Source organism: Cyprinodon tularosa, unplaced genomic scaffold (genome assembly GCF_016077235.1).
Source record: "Cyprinodon tularosa strain WSP-4 unplaced genomic scaffold, ASM1607723v1 ctg31, whole genome shotgun sequence".
Classification (NCBI taxonomy): domain Eukaryota; kingdom Metazoa; phylum Chordata; class Actinopteri; order Cyprinodontiformes; family Cyprinodontidae; genus Cyprinodon; species Cyprinodon tularosa.
In genome coordinates, this window is record NW_024039019.1 from 3,078,243 (window position 1) to 3,099,025 (window position 20,783).

The following is a 20,783-nucleotide window of genomic DNA, read 5'->3' on the forward strand; positions in this document are numbered from 1 at the left end:
CTCACTGACAGAAGCGGGGCAGCCGTACACTGGCGCCACCGGGCCCTCTGACCACCATCAGTATACAATGCAGGTGAAGTGTCTTGCCCAAGGACACAACGACACTGAAAGTCGGATTCGGGGCTTGAACCGTCAACCCTTCTATTTCAGGGCAAACTCCTACATCCAACGCCACTGTTGCCCCAGGGAAAGGAAGCAGATCTGATTTTATTTATTGTTCTTACATAACATTTTTATTAAAGTATGTGCTCATTTTTTTTGAACTCTCAAAAAGTCTTGCCTTCCAGCAAGAAGGTTCTGGGTTTGATTCCTGGCCCAGGGTCTTTCTGCATGGAGTTTGCATGTTCTCCCTGAGCATTTGTGGGTTCTCTCCGGGTACTCCGGATTCCTCCCACAGTCCAAAAACACGACTGTAGGGTTAACTGGCCTCTCTAAATTCCCCTTAGGTGTGAGTGTGTGCATGAATGGGTGTTTGTCCTGTTTGTCTCTGTGTTGCCCTGCGATGGACTGGTGTACCCTGCCTCTCGCCCATTGACAGCTTGAAATAGGCATCAGCACCCCTCACGACCCCACATGGGATTAAGCGTGTTAAAAGATGGATGGATGGAAGTCTTGCCACTGATTTGACATGGGAAGTTGGAATACACAACTATCCTTCAGATAATAAAGACAAGGATGTAAATAAGGCCTCCTTGCCAACTTCTATTCTTTCAGTTAATCAAGCACTTACATTTTTCACTAGTCAGATAAAGAAAAATTTCACAACAGCTGTCTTTTGTTTATGGCATTGGGGAATTTAGGAAACCTTACACACTTATGTTTTATCTCTCCTAGCCTTCCTTTTTACCCGATTAGTCAAAGGAAACACATGCCTCCTTCTAAGCTATGTTGTAAACATATACACACAGCACAACTAAGTGTTACTACCATCTTAGTAATAGCAGAGCATTGGTTTTAGTACAGAGTATTGAGTATAGTTATAAGAACCTGTCAGGCGTATGGAGCTGTGGATTTAAGGCTATCTTTATAGCTAGTGGGGAAAAGCTTCTATTTCGATGTAATTAAAGACACAGTTTTTTTTAGAACATCTTATAGGGAACCCTTAGGCTTGGGTCCTGTTTTACAGATGCTCAGACAGCAAGGTTCAGGTGGCTGGTTTTATTTTCAGCCAAGGTACAGTCAGGGCAAGATACACTGCTGGGAGCATTCTGGGATTCAGAATTTCTACCAGCCTGTTTTTCCTCTGTTTGTAGTTAATAAAGGGAAATTGATTCCACAATTTTTTTTTAGGGGTATTAAATTAAAATGATTCCAAAAGAAATCAATTCCAAACATTTCGGAGTTTATCAGTAAAAATATATATTATTTCATCTAGTAGATAATAGAAACATAATTTTTTATTTTTATTTTTATTTTACCATAGGGAGGATTCAGGTGTGTTAGTGGCAAAGCAAAGGGCAAATTGAACCATGCAGGTTCACACTTCCAAAACAAACAAAAAAAATGGGAAAAGACTAAAAACTGTTAAAAAAATGCTTTGATCGGTCCAATAAAATAAAATATAATACAGTAAAGTTTTAGTTTAAAAGTGATAAAACTAGAATAAGTCTAAGTGGTAAAATGTTTTTGTACAGCCATGTATTTTTAAAAGGAGATAGAACAGAGGCAAAAAACACATATGTACTTCATCCTTTACTTAGTGGATCCAGTGGAATTCCTTAAACCAACCTGTAGTCCCATGGTGCCCAGTCAGGATGCCCTGGATTGGAAAAAACTAGTACTCAACATATGTGGCAAGGCAACCCAAAATCCAATGGTTTTAGATTCTGTAGTTAAAACACAAATGATTTACTTTATAAAGTAGGAACACATTTATTAATAGCACTGAAAATGCAGGAAGAATTCTGAAGACACAGAGATAGCTGCTGAATGTGCATAACTAAAACCTTATTGATATTAACTATGGCTACAATGGTGATAGAACAAGATAATGAGACAACGATCTCTGCGTTGATCTTTAGAAGGATAAGCTATTATTTCCTGCTTCTCTTTTCAGATGGTGTTTATAAAGTCTCTTTGACCTGGCATATGTAACTCCCATTAGAAGGACAGTTTTGATTATCGGATATATAGTTTGGTTTGCTTTCAATGTAATAATGTTCAAAATGGAGGGTGACAAATGCAATAGATAAATAAAGAAAACATGAAATAATTATTCAAATGTGTCACTGATTTATAATAGCTGGAATCCAGACTTTATTTAATAAATATATAATCACTTATATGGACCCCAGTTAAATATAGATTTTTTTTCAGAAGTGAATATAATAATTTGTTGCTGCGCTGAGGCCCACAATGATTTAATTTATGCTGTCACACATCCATCCAGTAAAAAGTCAAAGAGGCGGGGCTAGATTCCTCTCCATGGAAACCCTGACGTCTGATTGGCTGTTTTCCACTGAGCAATATAGGATAACTTCTTCCTGGTTTTCTTGAGGACTTTGGCAGTTTCCACAACATAAGACCACAGCAAACTCTCACATAAGTTTATTAGTATAGTGAGGATCAAACTAGTGATATAGAGGCTGGATAATTAAGTTACTTCCACCTTTGCCAGTGATAATGTTAACTTTCAAATAAAGAAAGACCAGGATGAAGTTCTCTTATCTTTCTCTGTTAGAAGCAGCCAATCAGTTGCCAGAGTTTCTATGAGAGTGGCCCTAGTCCTGCCTCTATGACTTTGATAGATATATTACAGTGAATTTATGGTGTGCTTCGGTACAGGAACACACGTTGGTGGCGTGGGTAGCACTGCTGCCTTGCTGCAAGACGATTCTGGTATCGATTCCTGGCCCGGGTTCTTTCTGCATGTAGTTTGCATGTTCTCTCTGTGCATGCATGGGTTCTATCCGGGTACTCCGGATTCTTCCCAAAGTCCAAAAACATGACTGTTAGGTTAATTAGCTTCTGTAAATTGTCTTCAGGTTAGTGTGTGCATGAATGCTTGTGTGTCTTTGTGTTTCTCTGTAAAGCCCTGCAACAGAATAGTCCCACCGCGACTCCGACTGGACTAAGCGGGAGAAAATGGATGGATGGATTGATTAAATTAATTCTGTATTTCTGTAACATTTATGTTTTAAAACATTGATGGAACTGTGGCAATCATCACCCTCCATACAGTAGTTTACAACCACTGGATGTTCTTCTGCAGGTATAAAAATACAGGGGGTAGAGGGGGGTTCCCGAATCAGCCCCCTACATCTTTTGCTACAAATATATATTCTTTTTTTTAAAGCAATGGGTCTGAGGTGAATCCTTTTGCAAAACTAAAACTGATGCTATATAGTGTTATTTCTGTTATTTATTTTATGATATATAAATTACTTTGGTGGAACAGCTCGATATAAACTACAAAGAGGCCTTTAAATGCCCCATAGTACAGTTAAAAAGAGATTTCATTTATGTCCTCTACAAACTATGGATTATACATTACATTTAAACTAAAACCTATACGCTAAAATGTACCATATTGTTGATTAATACAGACAGTTTTGTACATGTGACCTAAGCACGGGAATATAATTTGAAATAGAGCAGTGCGCTTGTGCTCTGATAAGTTTGCAAGTACCCGATTCGATTCTCACAGCCTGAACTCTGGGTCCCTAAGCAAGGCCCTTACCCCACACTGCTCTCCGGGAGCCACACAATCGCATCCCACTGCTCCCCAAGGCAATGGGTTAAATGCAGAGGTAAAATTCTCCAATGTGAGATCAATAAAGTTCAATTAAAAACTTAAAAAATAAAATTTAAAGTATAAACCTCTGTTCATACAGCCTGTGAAAAGAACTTAAAAACAAACTAACGGAAAAAAACGTCATTCTACAAAAATTAGTTTGGACTTAGTTTTAGCTAACTTTTACTCAAGCAGCACATAATGATTTGGAGGAAGAATTACCTATTTTCTCAATTTCCATTTCAGCCTCTAAGAATTGATCACAATTTCTAAATAAAACATTTTGACAGCAGAGAGTGGTGTTGATTCAGAACCTAGCTATATACAACAGCCTCTTCTGTCACTTCCTGTCAGAAACATGGCAAACAATCCATAATGTGATGCATCAAACTCACCAAGCACACCAATGCGATAGTTCATGGTGACAACAATCACATTTCCGTAGGCAGCAAGGACACTCCCATCAAACATGTTGCCTGAGCCCTCCATGTAGGAGCCTCCATGGATAAAGAGCATGACTGGCTTCTTTCGACGATCTCGTATATCTGCAATATAAAGATAAAATAACAATCTAAACTTGTTACTTGTAACAAAGAGTTAGATTTGAAGAAGTCATATTTACATACATAGACAGTAATGATATTTATACGCAGGTAAACCCCAGGGGTAAAGGTTTTGCATAAGGCTGTCTTCATGTAAAAGGAACAAAAAAGGACTTCTGACATACAGTTATTCTAAAGATAAAAAATTGAGGAAACAATAGAAAAAATTGACAGAGACTTGTACATGATCTAAAAGTAAAAGAAAATGTGTTTTTTATATATTTTGAAATGGACTGCTCTAAGAGCAACCCTGTCATGCTTTGGTTAATGAGTGAAGAAGACTTCATATGAGCAAACAATCCATATGAGTCTGGTGCACAGAGATGCAGGAAGCTATTTTATAAGCGTTTAAAAACATCTTAAGAAAAAAATATGCATTTAAATTCTGAGAATTTCAGCAGATATAAAAAATGTTCTGGTGAAACTTTAACCACTTTCAAGATGCAATTAATAGGAGAAAGAGCCAGTGAGGTGAAGACTATATTAACACTAAATACTGTGAAACCATTTGCATTTGCAGAGAAATGTTTTTTTGTGTTTTTTTTTTTATTCTAGTCTTTGCTACTGTTAATGAAGTTGTTTCTGGTGTTATTAAATTATTTCTGAAGTCTTCACGCTTATAGACTTTTAGCAGACAACATAAAAGCTAAACAAGAAACATTTCATTTTTTTTGTTGTTCTTTTCAGCCATGGAAATAACTGGATTTGGAAATGTTGGTGGCCTTTTCAAACTCAGAGAAAGGGTCTAGGTTATTTACAAGATATACATGGAGATGGGTCCTTTTGTAACGCTTTCTGATGCTGAGCTCTGATATAGGAAAATGCAAACTATTGAATTATTCTGCATTTTCTTTGAACCATTTCATTTTGTCTGCTTTTTGACAGTTGTATGCCATCTTCTCCTCTTCTAGAATAAATTATTGATGATGTTCAATGCTGCTCCTATATGTTATTTCATATTTCTTTATAAATAAAGAAATTTGCAATGAGAGTTTGGAAATAACCAAAGGTTTTTCATTTGCATTTCTCTAATTAACAGATTTCTAATGCAATGCCTTTTTCTGCACCTTGTACTTGATGTTTTTTTTTTTTTTACATCTTGATCAAGACATGCTCGCAAAAGAAAATCCGAAAACCAATGGATTTCTTTCCTGGTAAAATACGGGTTAAATAAAAGTATTTTGTGCATGTCCCATTCTATGTGTCCTCTATACCTCCTTCTCTGATGCCCGTTTTCCCTTCCTCTGCAGCGATGGTATCATCCCACACTCCTATTCTCCTCCATGTGTGAAGCAAATGGTGCAGACAGTTTCGATGCCTTATCTGTTATTGGTGTCTTTGCACCCATCAGTATGTTGCTATGGTTTACTCAGTGAGTCTGTGGACCCCCCACCCCTGACTACTCCTCCACTCTGGACCCCCTCCTCACAGCGTCTGTGGTATGTTCGGAGTGTCTGAGCATGGATGAGGCTGAGAGAGCTGCCAGAGCATCCCAGTTAGGCTGAGCGTCTGCACTGTGCAAGCCCTGTGGATAATTTGTTTGAAAGGCAGACCAAGTGGAAACATAAATAACAGCCACAGCATCTGTTTACCCTGATGAGCTTCAGTGCTCAAAGAAGGGAGAGGGACAGGAAGATAACAGGAGAGAAAGAGAGCAAGGGTGGAAGAAGGGGGAGCTGCAAGATAAAACAGAGAGAAAAGATGAAAATAGGGCAGCATGAGAAAAGAGATTGGTAAAGAGATGGATCGGAGGTTCACCAATATAAAAGAAGATATCAAGGATGAGGAAAAAAATTAACGGCACAAAGCAAGACACACATGGCAAGGTACGCTAATGAACGCTCAAATTCACACAGGATTCACCCCGGATTCATACAAAGACGCACACACAAACTCTTGCATAGGCAGCTGCGATGTTGAGTCGCTATGGAAACTGCTTCTCGCTAATAGAACTGCACCAGCCATTCCATCGCACCGACTGTTGCCGTGGTAACAAATTCCACTCACGTATTTGCACACCGCCTGCATCACCACCTGAATCTCAGGTTACACATGCACCGGGGGCGCGTCACTCACAGAGACAGGCGCACTTGTGGCGGACAAGCCTGGGGACACGCGACACAAGGATACATACATGCAGGGTTTTCCTTTGTTATTCTGCATCTTTTGTTATAACATATTTGTGACACGAGCAGGTTGGAAATAAAAGGGGGGAAAAAACTCAATACATTTCAAGTCACAGACCCCAGCGCGACATTCTTGTTCTGCTTGTCTTTGGTGTATTCTGAGCCTCAGCTCATTTCCCAAAGGAGATGTAGACAAGTTCAATTATCTTGACGTTACTAAGACAGTATGGAGGAGTGACGTATTAGCTGGCCGTCATCAGCCACACTCAGAGCAACGCTCAGAATGTAAATTAAACCTGAAGAGAAAGAGAACCTGAATCAAGAAATGGCCTATGTCAGCTATGAGGCTTCCTTTAGTGATTCATTGTTGAACTGGAGGGTTTAGCATTGATCAACATTTCCCTCTTTGTCTATATTTTAGACTGTTTTTGAAAAAACAGTGTAATGATAATGATGAAATGCAGTTATCTCATTCACTTTGTGATTCCAAGAAGTTACACACTAGCCTACCATCTATTTGACCCAAAAAGAATTTTCAAACATGCAACACGGTCATATATCCACAGTTCTCCCTCAAGAGACAGATACTCTCTGTTACAGCTTACCCTTTCTATTCTGCTCCCATTATCATTTTCAAAATAAATAATAAAATAGATAAAAGAGGGGGGCGGAGTGTTGGTCTAACAGCAGGGCTAGTTCAGGGAATGCTGCAAGTTTCCTGGTTTGATCTCAGTGCAGAAATGCTCCCCTAGTGACATATAGAGGCAGCCCACAGCTCTCTAAGTGATGGGTTAAAGGCAGAGGACAAATCTAACTAGAATATAAAATAGGTGACTATGACAAATTATAAGGATTTTGTCCATCAGAATTAAAAACCTAAGGGGAATACCTGTGAAAACATAAATTAGGGGTACAGTATGTCACATCCATTTTTGAAGTCAATTCACAGCATTTCAATAAGATATTGCAGATCTAAAATTTGAATGGGCTCATAACATTTCATGTATTAAATGAAATAAAATTTCATAAAAACAACTTTTGCAGCTGTGGCCATAAGGTATCTAATACCTGTCGTGACAGCATCCCCGAACCCAGTTCTGGTGTCCGGAAGTAAGGGATGCCATCAAGCTGAAGAAGGTGGCCTACCTGGCCTTGTTAGCTAGAGGAAAAAATGTCACCTCGGGAAAAAACTCGGGTCTGGGAGGAGTTCGGAGAGGCCATGGAGAAGGATAATCAGTCAGCCTCTAAAGGGTTCTGGAAAACTGTTCACCGCCTTAGGTGGGGGAAACAGTGCTTCACCAACACTGTTTACAGTGTGAGTGGGGAGCTCCTGACCTCGTGTTGGGTGGTGGAAGGAGTACTTCGAGGAACTCCTCAATCCCATCGTCACGACTTCCAGGAGGAGGCAGAGGCTGGGGACTTTGAGGTGGACTCGTCCATCTAGGCTGAAGTCACTGAAGTAGTGAGGAGCTCAGTTACCTGAGAGGAGCTTTGAGTAGAGTCGGTCCTCCACATCGAAAAGAGCAAGTTGAGGTGGCTCCGGCATCTATTCCAGATACCTCCTGGTCGCCTTCCTCTGGAAGTGTTCCAGGCATGTCCTAATCGGGGGAGGCCTCTTGCAAGGCCCAGGAAACGCCGGCGGGACTATGTCTCTGAGCTGGCCTAGTGTTTCTTTGGGGTCCCCCCAGAGCAGCTGGAGGAGGTATTTGTTCGATCGGGAAGTCTGGGCATCTGTGCTTAGATTGCTGCCTCCGTGACCCGGCCCCGGATAAAGTGGAAGAAAATGGATGGATGTATAAAGGAAAAACTATAATTTAGGAAAAACTGGTGCTCACCTTGTAAAATCAAACTTCAAATATTTGATAGTAGGTATAGTAAAAAACAGAAACAACGTGTGATGAAATAAAAACACAAAGCCCACCAAGACACATGTTTCTAACTGGGATGTTTGGTTCTAGTTGGTAAATTCTTAAAAGTTCCATACACCAGTCAATTTTAGCTTATCCCTTATATTATGTTAAGGGTCAATTTGACCCATTTCAGTTTTTGTGTTGATCAAAGTACTGGTTATCTTTTTTTTTCTTCATGAAATTTGGTGACTTTTCCTCATCTGGGGTCATGATCATGTATGTAAAATCTGGTCACTCTGATGTGTAGTGGAGTGTCTGTGCAGAGTATGTATACAAATATGATGTTGTGAGTCATTTTGACCCGGATACTTTAATGTGGGTAGGTAGCCATTCAGATAAATAAAAATGCTTTTTTGACGTACTTTACTCTTTTCATTTGCCTCTGAGACCCAGACCCAGGTGTTGTAAGGGAGGGAACTTTCTTACACTAGTTCTTGTCACTGCTCTCACGTCATTTATATGAAAAAACTCACCAAAAACTGAGCTCCTGAAGTATTACAGCTGAGTAGTCTTTATCACAAATTTTGAACTGGGATAGTGATGCAGAGGAAGAGGTTTCTAAGACAGAGGATCTGTCAGAATCAGAAGACAAAGTTATTGTTGATCCAGATGATCAATTTTCCTACGATGAGAAGGATTCAGAGGAAGAGTCTGCCATTGTCCCCCCAACAGATGAAAAGCCAGGAATGAGGCAATCATCTTCCACAAGAGTGACATGGAAATCTAAAGACGGTAATATAAAATGGTCAACATCACCACACCAGAGTTGATGCAAACTGTCATCAGCTAATTTGATAAAAACTCCTGGTCCTACCAGTTTAGCCATCACCTGAATTGAGGAGATTCAGTCAGCATTTCTCAGAATGCCAATGTCATAATATGGGCAGCCTGAGGTGCAAAGTCCAGCTATGCCTGGAATATGCAAGTATATAGTGGAAAGCTTCCTGGAGGAAAAGCTTAGAAGAATCAGGGGATGTGTCGGTGCTGGAGATGAATGAAGGGCTGCAAGTCATAACATCACTTGTGACAACCTCTTTATGTCCTACCTCTTTGGAGAAGAACTTCAGAAAAGAAAGCTGACCATCTTGGAAACAGAAGGTTCTTATTAGGAGTACAATGCAAGTTGATATTTCTCTGAGCACAAAAGAGGACTTGAAGGCACAAATGATCCTTGATTATAACTGAACCAGAGGAGGAGTTGACAATCTGGACAAAGTCACAGCAACATACAGCTGCCAGGGCAAGACTGCCAACTAACCAACCAACATGAAGTGGAGACGGGTGAAGAGAAGAGGAAAAGATCCCAGAGAGGGAGTACAGTGAAACAAGTACAGAGTACAGTAAAACAAGTACATCTTGTGTGAAATGTAAGAATTCCATCTGCAGAATTGTTCCCATCACGTGGAGAACTTTGAAATTGTTAAATGTTCAAAATATTAGTAACTAACGAATTTTATAGGTAAAGTAAAAAAAAATGTGCAGAGGGAAAATTTTAAACCTATATAAAGTGTGTGAATTAAAACTGTATTGTTTGTCACTTGATTAAATGTTTAAGTAATCTAAAATAAATCGTTTAGTGGTTTAACCTGTTTTCTTGACTATTTTGCATGCATTTACACAGTGCGGGTCAAAATGACCCGCAACACAATGAATGTAATTTTTTTTCAACATAATATAAGGGTTAAATCATTTAACTGGGAGATTAAAAATCATAACATCCATTACAAAGTGACCAATAAAAAGACTGATTTACTAATAGGAAATGCAACTTTTCTAAAGAACTGTAAAAAACTCTGAGGGATCAGGTAAAGAGTGCTGTGGGCAAGGAGTTGTTCACTTTGACAGATTTAGAGAATGTTTGCATGTTAAGGTAGATAAATGCTATCAAGTCAAGACATAGGATGCTAATAGACTGAATATATAAATCTAAAATATGCTTTAGGATATTTCTAACACCTTTATTTAACTGTCAGTAGATATTTGCAGTAGAGGAACAGATGAAAAGGTAAAGGCATATATGATTCATTTAACTTTATTTAAAAGGTTATTAAAACAATTCTGCTGAAATACTTTTAATGAGCTGCTCATGCAACAACTGCATTAGGCTTAGCTTTGAGCGGGTAGCCTTCAGCAACAGTCAACACTGGGTTAGAAATGTTGTTGGCACTTCAATCGTTTTGAGAGACCTGGGAGGAATTTCTCTTTTGAACTTGAATCATATTTAAGTGGAAATAATGGGCGTAGCACCCTGTGCTGAAAATCTAGTTCTTCTGGTCACTCGCCCTTCATTGCATCTCTTTTTCTCTCTGCTGTTTTTTTTGACTAATGGCCACTACTGCCACAAAATGATGAAAAAAGGGCATCTGAATAGAATAAAATAGAAAATCCCTTTATTGTCACACAAAGGGGAAATTCAGGTGTTACTGCAGCAAAAAAGATAGTAGAAAAATGGTCACACAGAAAAGTGTAAATATGACTGTACTTGTGTTTTTACAATAAATAACCAATTTACAGTTGTAGAAATTTTTACAGTAATGGATATTTGAAAATACCAGCATCATCAGAGATGTGCAAAATGACAGCAGCATGTTTTTTAACCAACTAAGAAAGAAACTGTGCAAAAATCAGCATGAATGTAACAACTTATTGAGGTTGTTTGGAACAGTGGTGGTTGTAGAATTTTCCAGCTGCTGGGAGGAAGGATCTGTGATAACGCTCCCTGGTCTATTTAGGGTGCAGCAGTCTGTCAACGAAGGGGCTTTCCAGTTCAGGAACAGCCTCATGCATATTTTGAACACTGGATCAAACTAATTTCCATATTTTTGATTCCATTTTGAAGGTTTTTTTTTTCTTTTTTTAGGGTCTAATGACCAGTTAATGAGTAACAAGAGGCTTTAATGAAGCCTGGAGTCTGGAAAGTTATTTATGCGCTAAATAAAAATGTCACGGTTTTGGTTATGTTATGCTTTACTTTGCTCCTTGTTTTCTAGTTTTTATTGGTTTAATTCCTATTTTGTTGTAATTTCTAGATTTATGTTAGTCCTCATGTTGTCCTCTGTTGCCCTCCTGTGTGTGTGTGTGTTCCTTTCCCCTTGGCTCCCTCGTTGTCTCCTCTCACACCTGCTCCTTGTCAGCTCGTTAGCCCTCCCTTTGTCTCTGTCAGCCATATATGCTCTCCCTCTACTCTCACTCTTTGTTGGTTCCTCTGTTGTTGCTGGTCCTGTCTTCGCTGTAGTCGTCTCCCCTCGTCTCTCCCTGGCTCCTTCTACGTGTTTTCCCTTGATATCTCCATGGTTCTGGTCTGTTACATTTTTAGTTGGATTTTTTGACTGCCATTTTCATTAAAACTACAAGTATTCACCTCTGCCTCTGCATTTGGGTCCTCCAAACCACAACCAACCCTGACAGAAAACTATATTTTCATATAGTTTATTTTTCTAAAAATGTTACTCAGATAACCTGTATTAAATGTTGGGTGTTTGATTTTCATTCGTGTTGGTTTCCTTAAAATGTCCTTGTCGTTTATTTATGTTGTTTTTATCTTCCTGTTTGCTGTATTTTTTTCTGTTTTCACTATTCTTAAAACGTTTTATCTTGCAAGTTAATTTTTTTTATTTTGTTTTTTTTTACTTATTTCCTGTGCTGCTCCTTCAAAGCATTTTGGTATCTTGTCTAAGTTATTTTTAGTCCTTCTACTTTGGTTTGCAGGTTCTTTTTTATTTAGTTTTGTTCCCCTTCTATTGATTATTCACCTTCCCTCAGTATTCAGGTTTGCACTCATTCACTGCTGTTCCCTGTTTCCCTTTTAAGCTCTCCTGGATCGCGTATCAGTTTCCTACCTTAATTCGGTATAAAAGCTTACTATTTCCATTTATCATTACTCATTACTGGCTATGCCAGTCATTCTCTCTGTTCTACACGTCCTTCTCTTTATGTGTAAGCACAATTTTCTGTTGTAATAATTACATTTAGAATTAAAACTTTCTGGATTAGCTCCTACTCTGAAACCAAAATGCAGGACATATCTGCTTTTAAAAAAAAAGAAGAAAATAACTTATTTTCACAACAGATTCTTTTAATAAAGAATTAATTATAAATAACATGTGGCCTTTGGCTCCTTAGGAGAATGTAAGGAAAGGAAAAGAAAAACTTATCCCAAGAAGAAGGAAAAACATAAGGAATGAAAGAAGGAATGAAAGACATAAGGGACAAAAAGGAGCAGACAAGCACATTAAAAAAATAACTAAGAATCAAGCAGAGAAAAGAAAAGAACGACAGAAGGAAAAGGACACAAGGATGGAATAAATGGATGAATGGAATTATATCATATGGCGGTATAATACATATTGTATGTATCCTAGAGCATAATACTTGAACACTATTTCTGATCTCTTCTGTAGTAGGTTTGTGTTAGGACTATGGGGTATGCACAGTGTGTCCATTGTCTTCAATTTTTTCTTACACTATTTTTTAAATACACTTTTTTAATATGTGGAATACAATGCAGCTAAAATGTAAATAAACCTTCTTATGCAAGGCTGTGTAATACTTCCACTATATCTGCATGCTGCAAAAATGATGCGCAAAACTACACCAAATTAAATCTAGAGAACTGACATCACAAAATCATATGTTCTTTTACGTTTGGACCGTAAAACAACATTTTAGACACACCGACAAATATAGTAACATAAGAACCATGGGAGCAGGAGAAAGGTTAATAAAACAATTACCAAAATAAAAATGTTATTTTAAGAAAAAACAAAAGTTTTTGGGGTTTTACCCAAAAAACCTGTGATCAAGATAATGGCTTGTCAAAAGGTCCCAACAGAACCCTACTTAAAAAAATATTTGAACTATTTATTTAATGATAGCAATCCAGAGAAATTGTTCCTCTAAGTAAGAAGCTTTTACACTTTATGAAAAACATTTTCTACGTTGCATTTATTAAAATGTGGCTCTAGAGGGGTTTAAATGCACAGTCAGGCAAACAAACTCAACTCATTAGCATTTGGTGATAATCGTAAATAGAAGATATCGCATGGTCTACTTAAGCCTTAATCAGGCTGAGCCTTTGTTTGTGTTTGAGGCTTGAAAGTGATTTAAATCACTGCAGGCAGAAAATGTGAGGTAACTGGAGGGAGGAACAGGCCCAGTTTGAGACCAATATGGCCAGCAAGGAGACACTGTCGTTTTATCCTACATAAAAAAACACTGACACATTAGTCACTTCTGTCCATACCACCTAGCCTGAGACTATCCTCCTTAACTCCAGTTCTTAATAGTAATGTCTTACCTTCCTTTGCAAAATGCCTACTCTCTTCTTTTCCATTCCACGGCTCTGCTCTCATTCATTTCCTTATGGTAATTTCCATTGATCCGGGTGTAAAAGACTGAAGGCTGAATTAGCACTTTTCTCCCCGCACCCAAACCCACACATAAGCAGTGCGGTTTCTTACAAATGGCTTTCAAATAAGATGCCTTTAAAACAATGTTTGGGCCATCCAAGCTTGAGCAATTAAGTAAGAGCTCAAACGCAGCCCAGCCCTCGTGATCCCGTCAAGATCCGTCAGCTGTGGGCATAAATGTCAAGCTCTACCGGTGTCCTTCTCCATCCACCCTCTCACTCTCTGTTTCTCCACATCCCTCTCACTTTCAAAGCTCTATAAATGTCATTTCATCATGCACTCGTCTTCATTATGAGTGTTTTTTTCACCTCGCTCCCCTCTTTGTTGCCCTCTCATGTGCTCCGATTTTTCCCCTTTTTCTCTTTCACATCTTTCCTGTCATATTCTCTACAGTCCTACCTGAACCTCCCCCTCAGTTTTCCCCATTAAGGAATCACAAAATTGAATAAGCTCACACTGGCTCCCTTTTGTCTTGTCTCTTTAAATCTTGGTAGTTAGTGATGTTTCAAGAGGACAGTTCAACATGTGCAGCACTTCAGCTTTCTCAGATGCAGGGAAAAGGTGTGCAAGCTTCACCTTGGAGCTGTATTCACATCCCTGGAAATTTAAGCATTCACTTTATTGTTGTATTTTTTTGGTAGACTAATACAAAGCTGCATATAATTGGCAGGTGAGAGGATGAGAAAGAATTGTTTTCAGTTTCTACAAATTAAACTGAGGAGTGAGGCATGTATGTGTATATAGGCCCCTTTAATTTTCCCCTAAATATAATCTAGTAAAGACTATTCCTTTCATAGGATACTTAATTATTAGATGTAGTCCAACTGGGTTAGGGCATTTGATTTTATTCAGGGAGAAAAGTGGATCTTGAATTCAGAGAAATACCCCTCGTTTGGATCCCAAATAAATCACAAAGTAGGCAAATTGAAACTCAGGGAGAGGTGCAAAGATCCTCAATGAAGATGGGAAAATCTGCAGACTTTGTACCAAATTATTAGTTGCACACCTCGGTTTTATGCCTTTTTGGAACAATTGTAAGAGGAAGGCCTGCTGCAACAAAATCATAATAGATCAATGTTACAGTCTTCAACCAGCCATGTGGAGGAGGGTGTTCTGATCAGACAAGATGGAAATTAAATTGTATGGCCACTGTGCAAAACTAGCATGGGACGAGAACTAACACTAAAGAACAGTGGTGGGCGGTCGGGGCCTTCAAAACCTTCTCTGCTGGCCTAAAATCAATCCGAAATCCTGAACTATATTAACAACCTAAACTTTAATTCTCTTCTTTTCAACTGTATTAATTTATTTCAAGCATTCAGTTATCTTAATTTCTTAGCGTTACTGTTGGCTGCACTGCCTCAGTTTCATTCATCTGGTTGCTATATTTTTGTCCAATCAGATTTTCTCTGTGTTTCATTGTTGTGGCAATCAAATCTGACCAGAGCCTTCAGAATCAGTATTGATGCCAATGGTACTGTACCTGAACAATATTAGCGAACAATATTTCTTTTGATTTTGGAAAAGTTCTTAAAAAAAGAGGAAGGAAGGCACTGTATTGCTGTGAAATTAAAAGAACAACTGAGAATAATTAATAGAAACAGTTGCACAGGGAGTGATTTTTGCTGCAGCCATGAAACTCAGTCAGCATTAAACCATGTGGCAACATCGAATGGATCTACCTCTCCCCATAAATGTCAGATTGGCTGAAAACAACATGGAGGACAATAATCGAACGGAACATTTCATTAGAACTTTAGTGGCAGAGTAAAAGCACAGGTGAATAAGGACCGAATATTGATTTTGAGAGATGCATCACACAGGGCAGCAAGAACATCAGCGTGTGGCTGATAAGCCACATAGCAACCAAGAAAGGAGAGTAAATTAGCTTCCTGTGCAAGTACCCAAAAAGCAGCACTTGTGACAAGCCAGGAATGATGAACAACTGTTTTGTGGGTAGCTTTTATTTTTCTGAATGCGTGCTTGTGACAGAGCAAGGCAGATTTGCGTCCTAATCAAAGCAACTAAGGGTGGACGATGTGATGTGCACACAGACTGATGATTAATGAAACTGATGCAAATGCCCTATTTCCAGTGTGAAGAGAGAGAAAAAAGGTTGGCAGATAAATACCTTCATCCCTTGGTCTGTTCATGGAGGACTCATCATTTTTTTTTGTCAGCGGACCTGAAGTTTGGAAAAAAGAGAAATTAGACAATTAATAAAAAAAACATTAATTTAGTTGTTGTGTGCAAATATTAAAAGCTTTTTCTAATGACTCAATGTACGACAATGTACAAGGGCGAGACAATGCTGTATTGCCATACTCTTTAGTTGTAGTTTAGAATTTGAAATATTTAGACTGATCAAATCTGTGATTAAATATTCTATATCAAAATTCCTCTTTAGAAGCAGATGTATGGTTGATTTGATCAATATGTCTTTAGTTCTGCTGTATAGTGTCTGTCTTTGCACAAACCTTTTTTCTTGGCACTGAGTTATGAAGTGCCATTTAGGTTAATATTGGATCAAAATGGGGTGCAGTAGAAGGGTACCCACCCAGGGCACCGATAAGGCAAGAACTACCTTTGTCATAACCTTGCTCTGATTTGTTTCAAATACTTAGCAGATCTCTTTTCAATGAATCTTTGTAAAAAAAACAACAACAACAAAAAAAGAATAAATACATGAAAAAGAAAACAAATCTAGAGAAGCAATTGATCTGTCTTTGAGTTGGGAAGCAGAACAGAGATGCTTAGATGCTAAATGTTTTGCATAGATTTAAATATAGGCATCCTCTGCCTAACATCAATAATTGCTAGACATTCTAAATAGCTATTTTTCACAACCATAAACTGTTAGCCTGCAAGTGGACTTTAAGGATTTGTCACAAAAGGTGGGTTGGTTTTGATAAGAGCACATCTTGCTAACTCATAGTAGTTGTGACAAGATTTTCCACATAAAGATCAAAGAGAAGCAGCGCATTAAGCATCGATGGCACCAACAGTAAACTGCTCCATAGAGCAAACCCAGTAACAAGCATTTGTCAGTGTGACCAACCACTGTCGTGCTGTGTCACCCTCTGTTACGCCTAAATAATAAAGATTCCATTGCTTTTTTTGTTTCAGTCAGTGGTTGTTTCCATCAATAAACAATTAAGTCGCTGCATTTTGTGTCATGCACAGATACTGTCCCCGTGACATCTATAGGTCATTAAAAGGATTTGTGTTCACATGCCTACTGCTCCTTACACGTCTAATGTAAACACACAGCTACAGAGGGGAATATGCTGCACGGGAATCTGAGAAGGTAATCAACATATATTAAGAAAGACTAGAAAAGTAGCAGCCTACAAACGCTTTAAATTGTATTGCTTTACAAAACATGGCTTTAGAATTTTATTTTACGAATACAGACCATGCAGCGCCCGGTGACCTGTGTGGAGTTAAGTCTTTTACTCAGGGGTCCAGAGTGGAAGTCTGTGGGAGTGGGGCTTGAACTCAGAACCTCAGGATTACAAGCTATAAGCCATAACCACTAGCACCTTTGCATCTTTAATATGATAGTAGCATATTAAAGATAAACAAGATTTTTTTTTAAAGTATTTTCTAGAAATAAAATAAAATTGGAAAATGTGCTTGATGTGCCGTGATAACATAAAATAAAATCCAAGGCAAACAACTGGAAGTACCATAATTAGTCCAAAAGTTCACCTTTATTTGTTATAATTTAAATAGAGCTATTCGGTGAATATGGAGGGTGCCACAATACGATAAATAAATCACTTAAGAAATAACCATTTTAAGGTATTGTGGAGGATTTTTTTTTAAAAGACCCGCCCTGTCCACTTAAAAAAAAATGCGCGTGCAAGAGCATGCACGAGCCCGTTCTCCTCGTTTAAAATGTGCTTTTCTCATAGCTCATACAAGCTCACTGTGTCCACATATAGCGGGGAGTATATAGTGGACTTTATAGCAAATTCAGTTAACAGACCATTTGGACAGACAATCACTTCTTTTTGCTCCATTGGTCACATAACTCCTTCTCCATCGAGTGGTGACTGCACCATCACTGTTATTAGTCGCCGCTGTCAGGTAGCGACAGCCTATGGCAACAGCAGGCCGCTGTGACAGCAAATCCCATAATGCTTTGCGAGGATAGCTCTCTGCGCAAAGTATTCTGGGATATATATGCCTCTTCTGAGGGCATTTTCAAAGAACCGCGGTGGGAAAGGTGAGCTTCAATGACTGTCTGAAACCATAGCTCACCACACATATGCGGCTGAAAGTGTGCATGCACAGAAAAAGATAGCTAATGGGATAAGCACGTAGAATGGCCTTACGTAAACATATCAGCAGAATGATTGAAAATTAGGAGGACCACTTATTTAGATGATCCACCCGGAAATAAAAGATTGTCATCTATACCTTTAAATATGCCGTGAATCTAGTAAGACTGGAAATAAATAAATGTATTTCATATGTAACTAATTATGTATGCCTAGGTTTAATATTTTGATTTTATTTTAAGAAGTAAATGTAGTCATTTCATGATTTGATTAAATATTTCATGTTCCTGCATCAAACAATGAATTTATTTAAACTGTCATGCATCCACTAAAGTCAAGGAGGCGGGACTAGGGCTGCTTCCAAAGAAAGCATGATGTCTGATTGGCTGCTTCTCATTGAACAAAATAAGACAACTACTTCCTGGCTTTCTTTTACACTTAAGTCAATTTTATTACTAAAATGGAATAATAAGTTCAAAATGGTGTTGCAGTTTATTTACAAGACATTGGGCAAGCAAGAGAAAGAGACATGAGCGTAATCATAGCCCTCACACACTGACTAACGCACGCTCTCACACTATAATTAACTTTTTTTTAGAATTAATAGTTTTAATAAATTCATGACACATTTAAATAATAATTCCCTAAGTGTTTTTTTTTGTATTGTGGTACTCATCACCCTCCCTATGTGAAGGTGTAAAAGGTTTGTTAGTGAAATGAAGAAACAGCATCTTGAGGCCTGAGTATTATAAAAGGCACATTAGGGAAAGTGTATGTTTCTACAAGACTTAAACCGACGAAGAAGCTTTAATCACAGAAGCAGTGAAGAGGCTAATCAGAACCCTACAAGAGCTCCAGAGATCCACAGCTCTAGTTGGAGAATCATGCACTGTTGTCATGTACTCTGAAATCTGGCCTTTATGGATGCTTGACATAAACGCAAGCCATTGCTGAAAGAAAGCAATATAAAGGCATGCAAAGAGCCATAGAGACCGCATCATGACCCTAGGAGAACTTTTAAACCTACGTGGAAATGCTAGCTGTGGATTCCACACCAAAAACAGCAATTCCTGAGCTCTCTTGAGAAACAAACAAAAAGCAACACAGGGGGCACTGGATTCTTATCATCCACATCCAAGTGCAATACAGAAGAGGTAGATTTCTAAAAATAAATGGATATTATATATTTTTTTTTCTGAAAAAAGCTGCCATTGTCTTTGGCTAACACTATCATTAGTCATCCTGGTATAGTCAGAGAGGGGAAGAGCAAGAAAACAAAGACAGATGCAATCAGCTGGGCTTGCTTAAAAAGAAAACTTTTAACCAATTGGGCTGTCTGATCTGATTGATTTTTCTGCCTGTGCCATAATGACATGTGTTGTAAATTGGTGCTATAAAAATAAATTGAATTGAATAGAGAAATTGTTGATGAGATCCCCTATGGTTTAGAGATTTAGGGAGCTATAAGATGTTTTCGCATTGCCCAGCAGTCTTTTACTTGGTCTGGTGTAGTTTGATAGACACCCTGTCTCTAGCAGTTGCTGTCATGGTGCTCCACATTTAACAGTTTGTTGAAGTTACACTGATTTGAGCGCAGCGCAAACCCTACCAAGTTGCTCAAATCTCTACACCAGGGAGGAACCCAAATGCTTTGCAGTGAAACTGGTGCGCCAGTGAGTGTGGAAGGCCACAATGACTGCACATCATCCTGAACGCACTATGAACACTGTTCACAGGAAGATACAAACAACTAAATACAGTACATCCAAAATCTGAAAGCTAAGACGCCTTAGAGGCTACAGACAGCTCGAGTTCATGATCCTCCCCCATAGAAATACAAAACAAAAAATGTAAGCATTGTGTTAACATGAAACCACCTACAGTAAAAGCAAATGGCCATGCCTTGTATAATTCCCCCCCAGCTCTCAATGTTGTGGTGCAGTCTGTTTGTTGTTCACACATAGTTGCAGTTACATTAAGGATTCTGACAAAGATAAGGCTTATTTTGAAGTTCAATGGATAGAAACACTTTCATAAGGCAATGCGTTACAACTATACATCTCAACTTAACTTCTCCCTTAAACCAACAATAGGTATGTTTCATTCTCTCTCTATTTGGGTATTTTTGCAGTCCTTTACTTCTCAAAAAAAAAACAAAAAAAAAACTTTCCATTTGGGATGCTAGGTTTACTACTTTAACAATGAATTGCTGACATCTCTTCTTTCCCATTGCAGGAAACCTCGTAATGAGGCGTTGGCATATACCCTTTTCACGGTGCTGCGCATCTATTGACACGGAAGGCACAAAACTTTACTGCATTCCACCATTTCATTCTGTCAATCTCACTCATCCATCTGTATATGGTTTCCTGATAAAAAAGTTTATCATCCATCTTAATGGGTGCAGATCAATGCTGAGCAGATTAGCTGCATCCTTTCAGTACCACCATCCAGGCTCCAGAACCAGAAAGCACTTACTGCCATAACATGAAGTTGAACAGCCATAGGTCCTGGGCTAGAAAAACTTTTTGACTGCCTGGTAATGGATAGAAAAGCCCATTAGTACTCACAATTGTCAGCGATCCCTCACTACTTAGCATCACTCTAAAACCACACCTTTCCACTTAATGGAGACGACTCTGGTTACAGTTCAGTTCCCATTCCATCTTAAAGAGGGAAACTATATCGGGATGAGCACTTCTCAGGCAGTCACATCCT

At 38.6% G+C, this 20,783-nt stretch overlaps 1 protein-coding gene across 2 annotated transcripts in view; it reads right to left on the bottom strand.

Moving 5' to 3' along the window:
• nlgn2b (neuroligin 2b) overlaps positions 1-20,783 on the bottom strand; it is a 137,018-nt gene that overhangs the window by 53,973 nt on the left and 62,262 nt on the right. For both annotated transcript variants that reach the window (XM_038292241.1, XM_038292240.1), the window contains exons 3-4: positions 15,911-15,964; positions 4,129-4,278 (exon numbers count right to left, since the gene is read on the bottom strand). In XM_038292241.1, the coding sequence (XP_038148169.1) occupies positions 4,129-4,278; positions 15,911-15,964 (204 nt within the window). The remainder of the gene's footprint in view (positions 1-4,128; positions 4,279-15,910; positions 15,965-20,783) is intronic.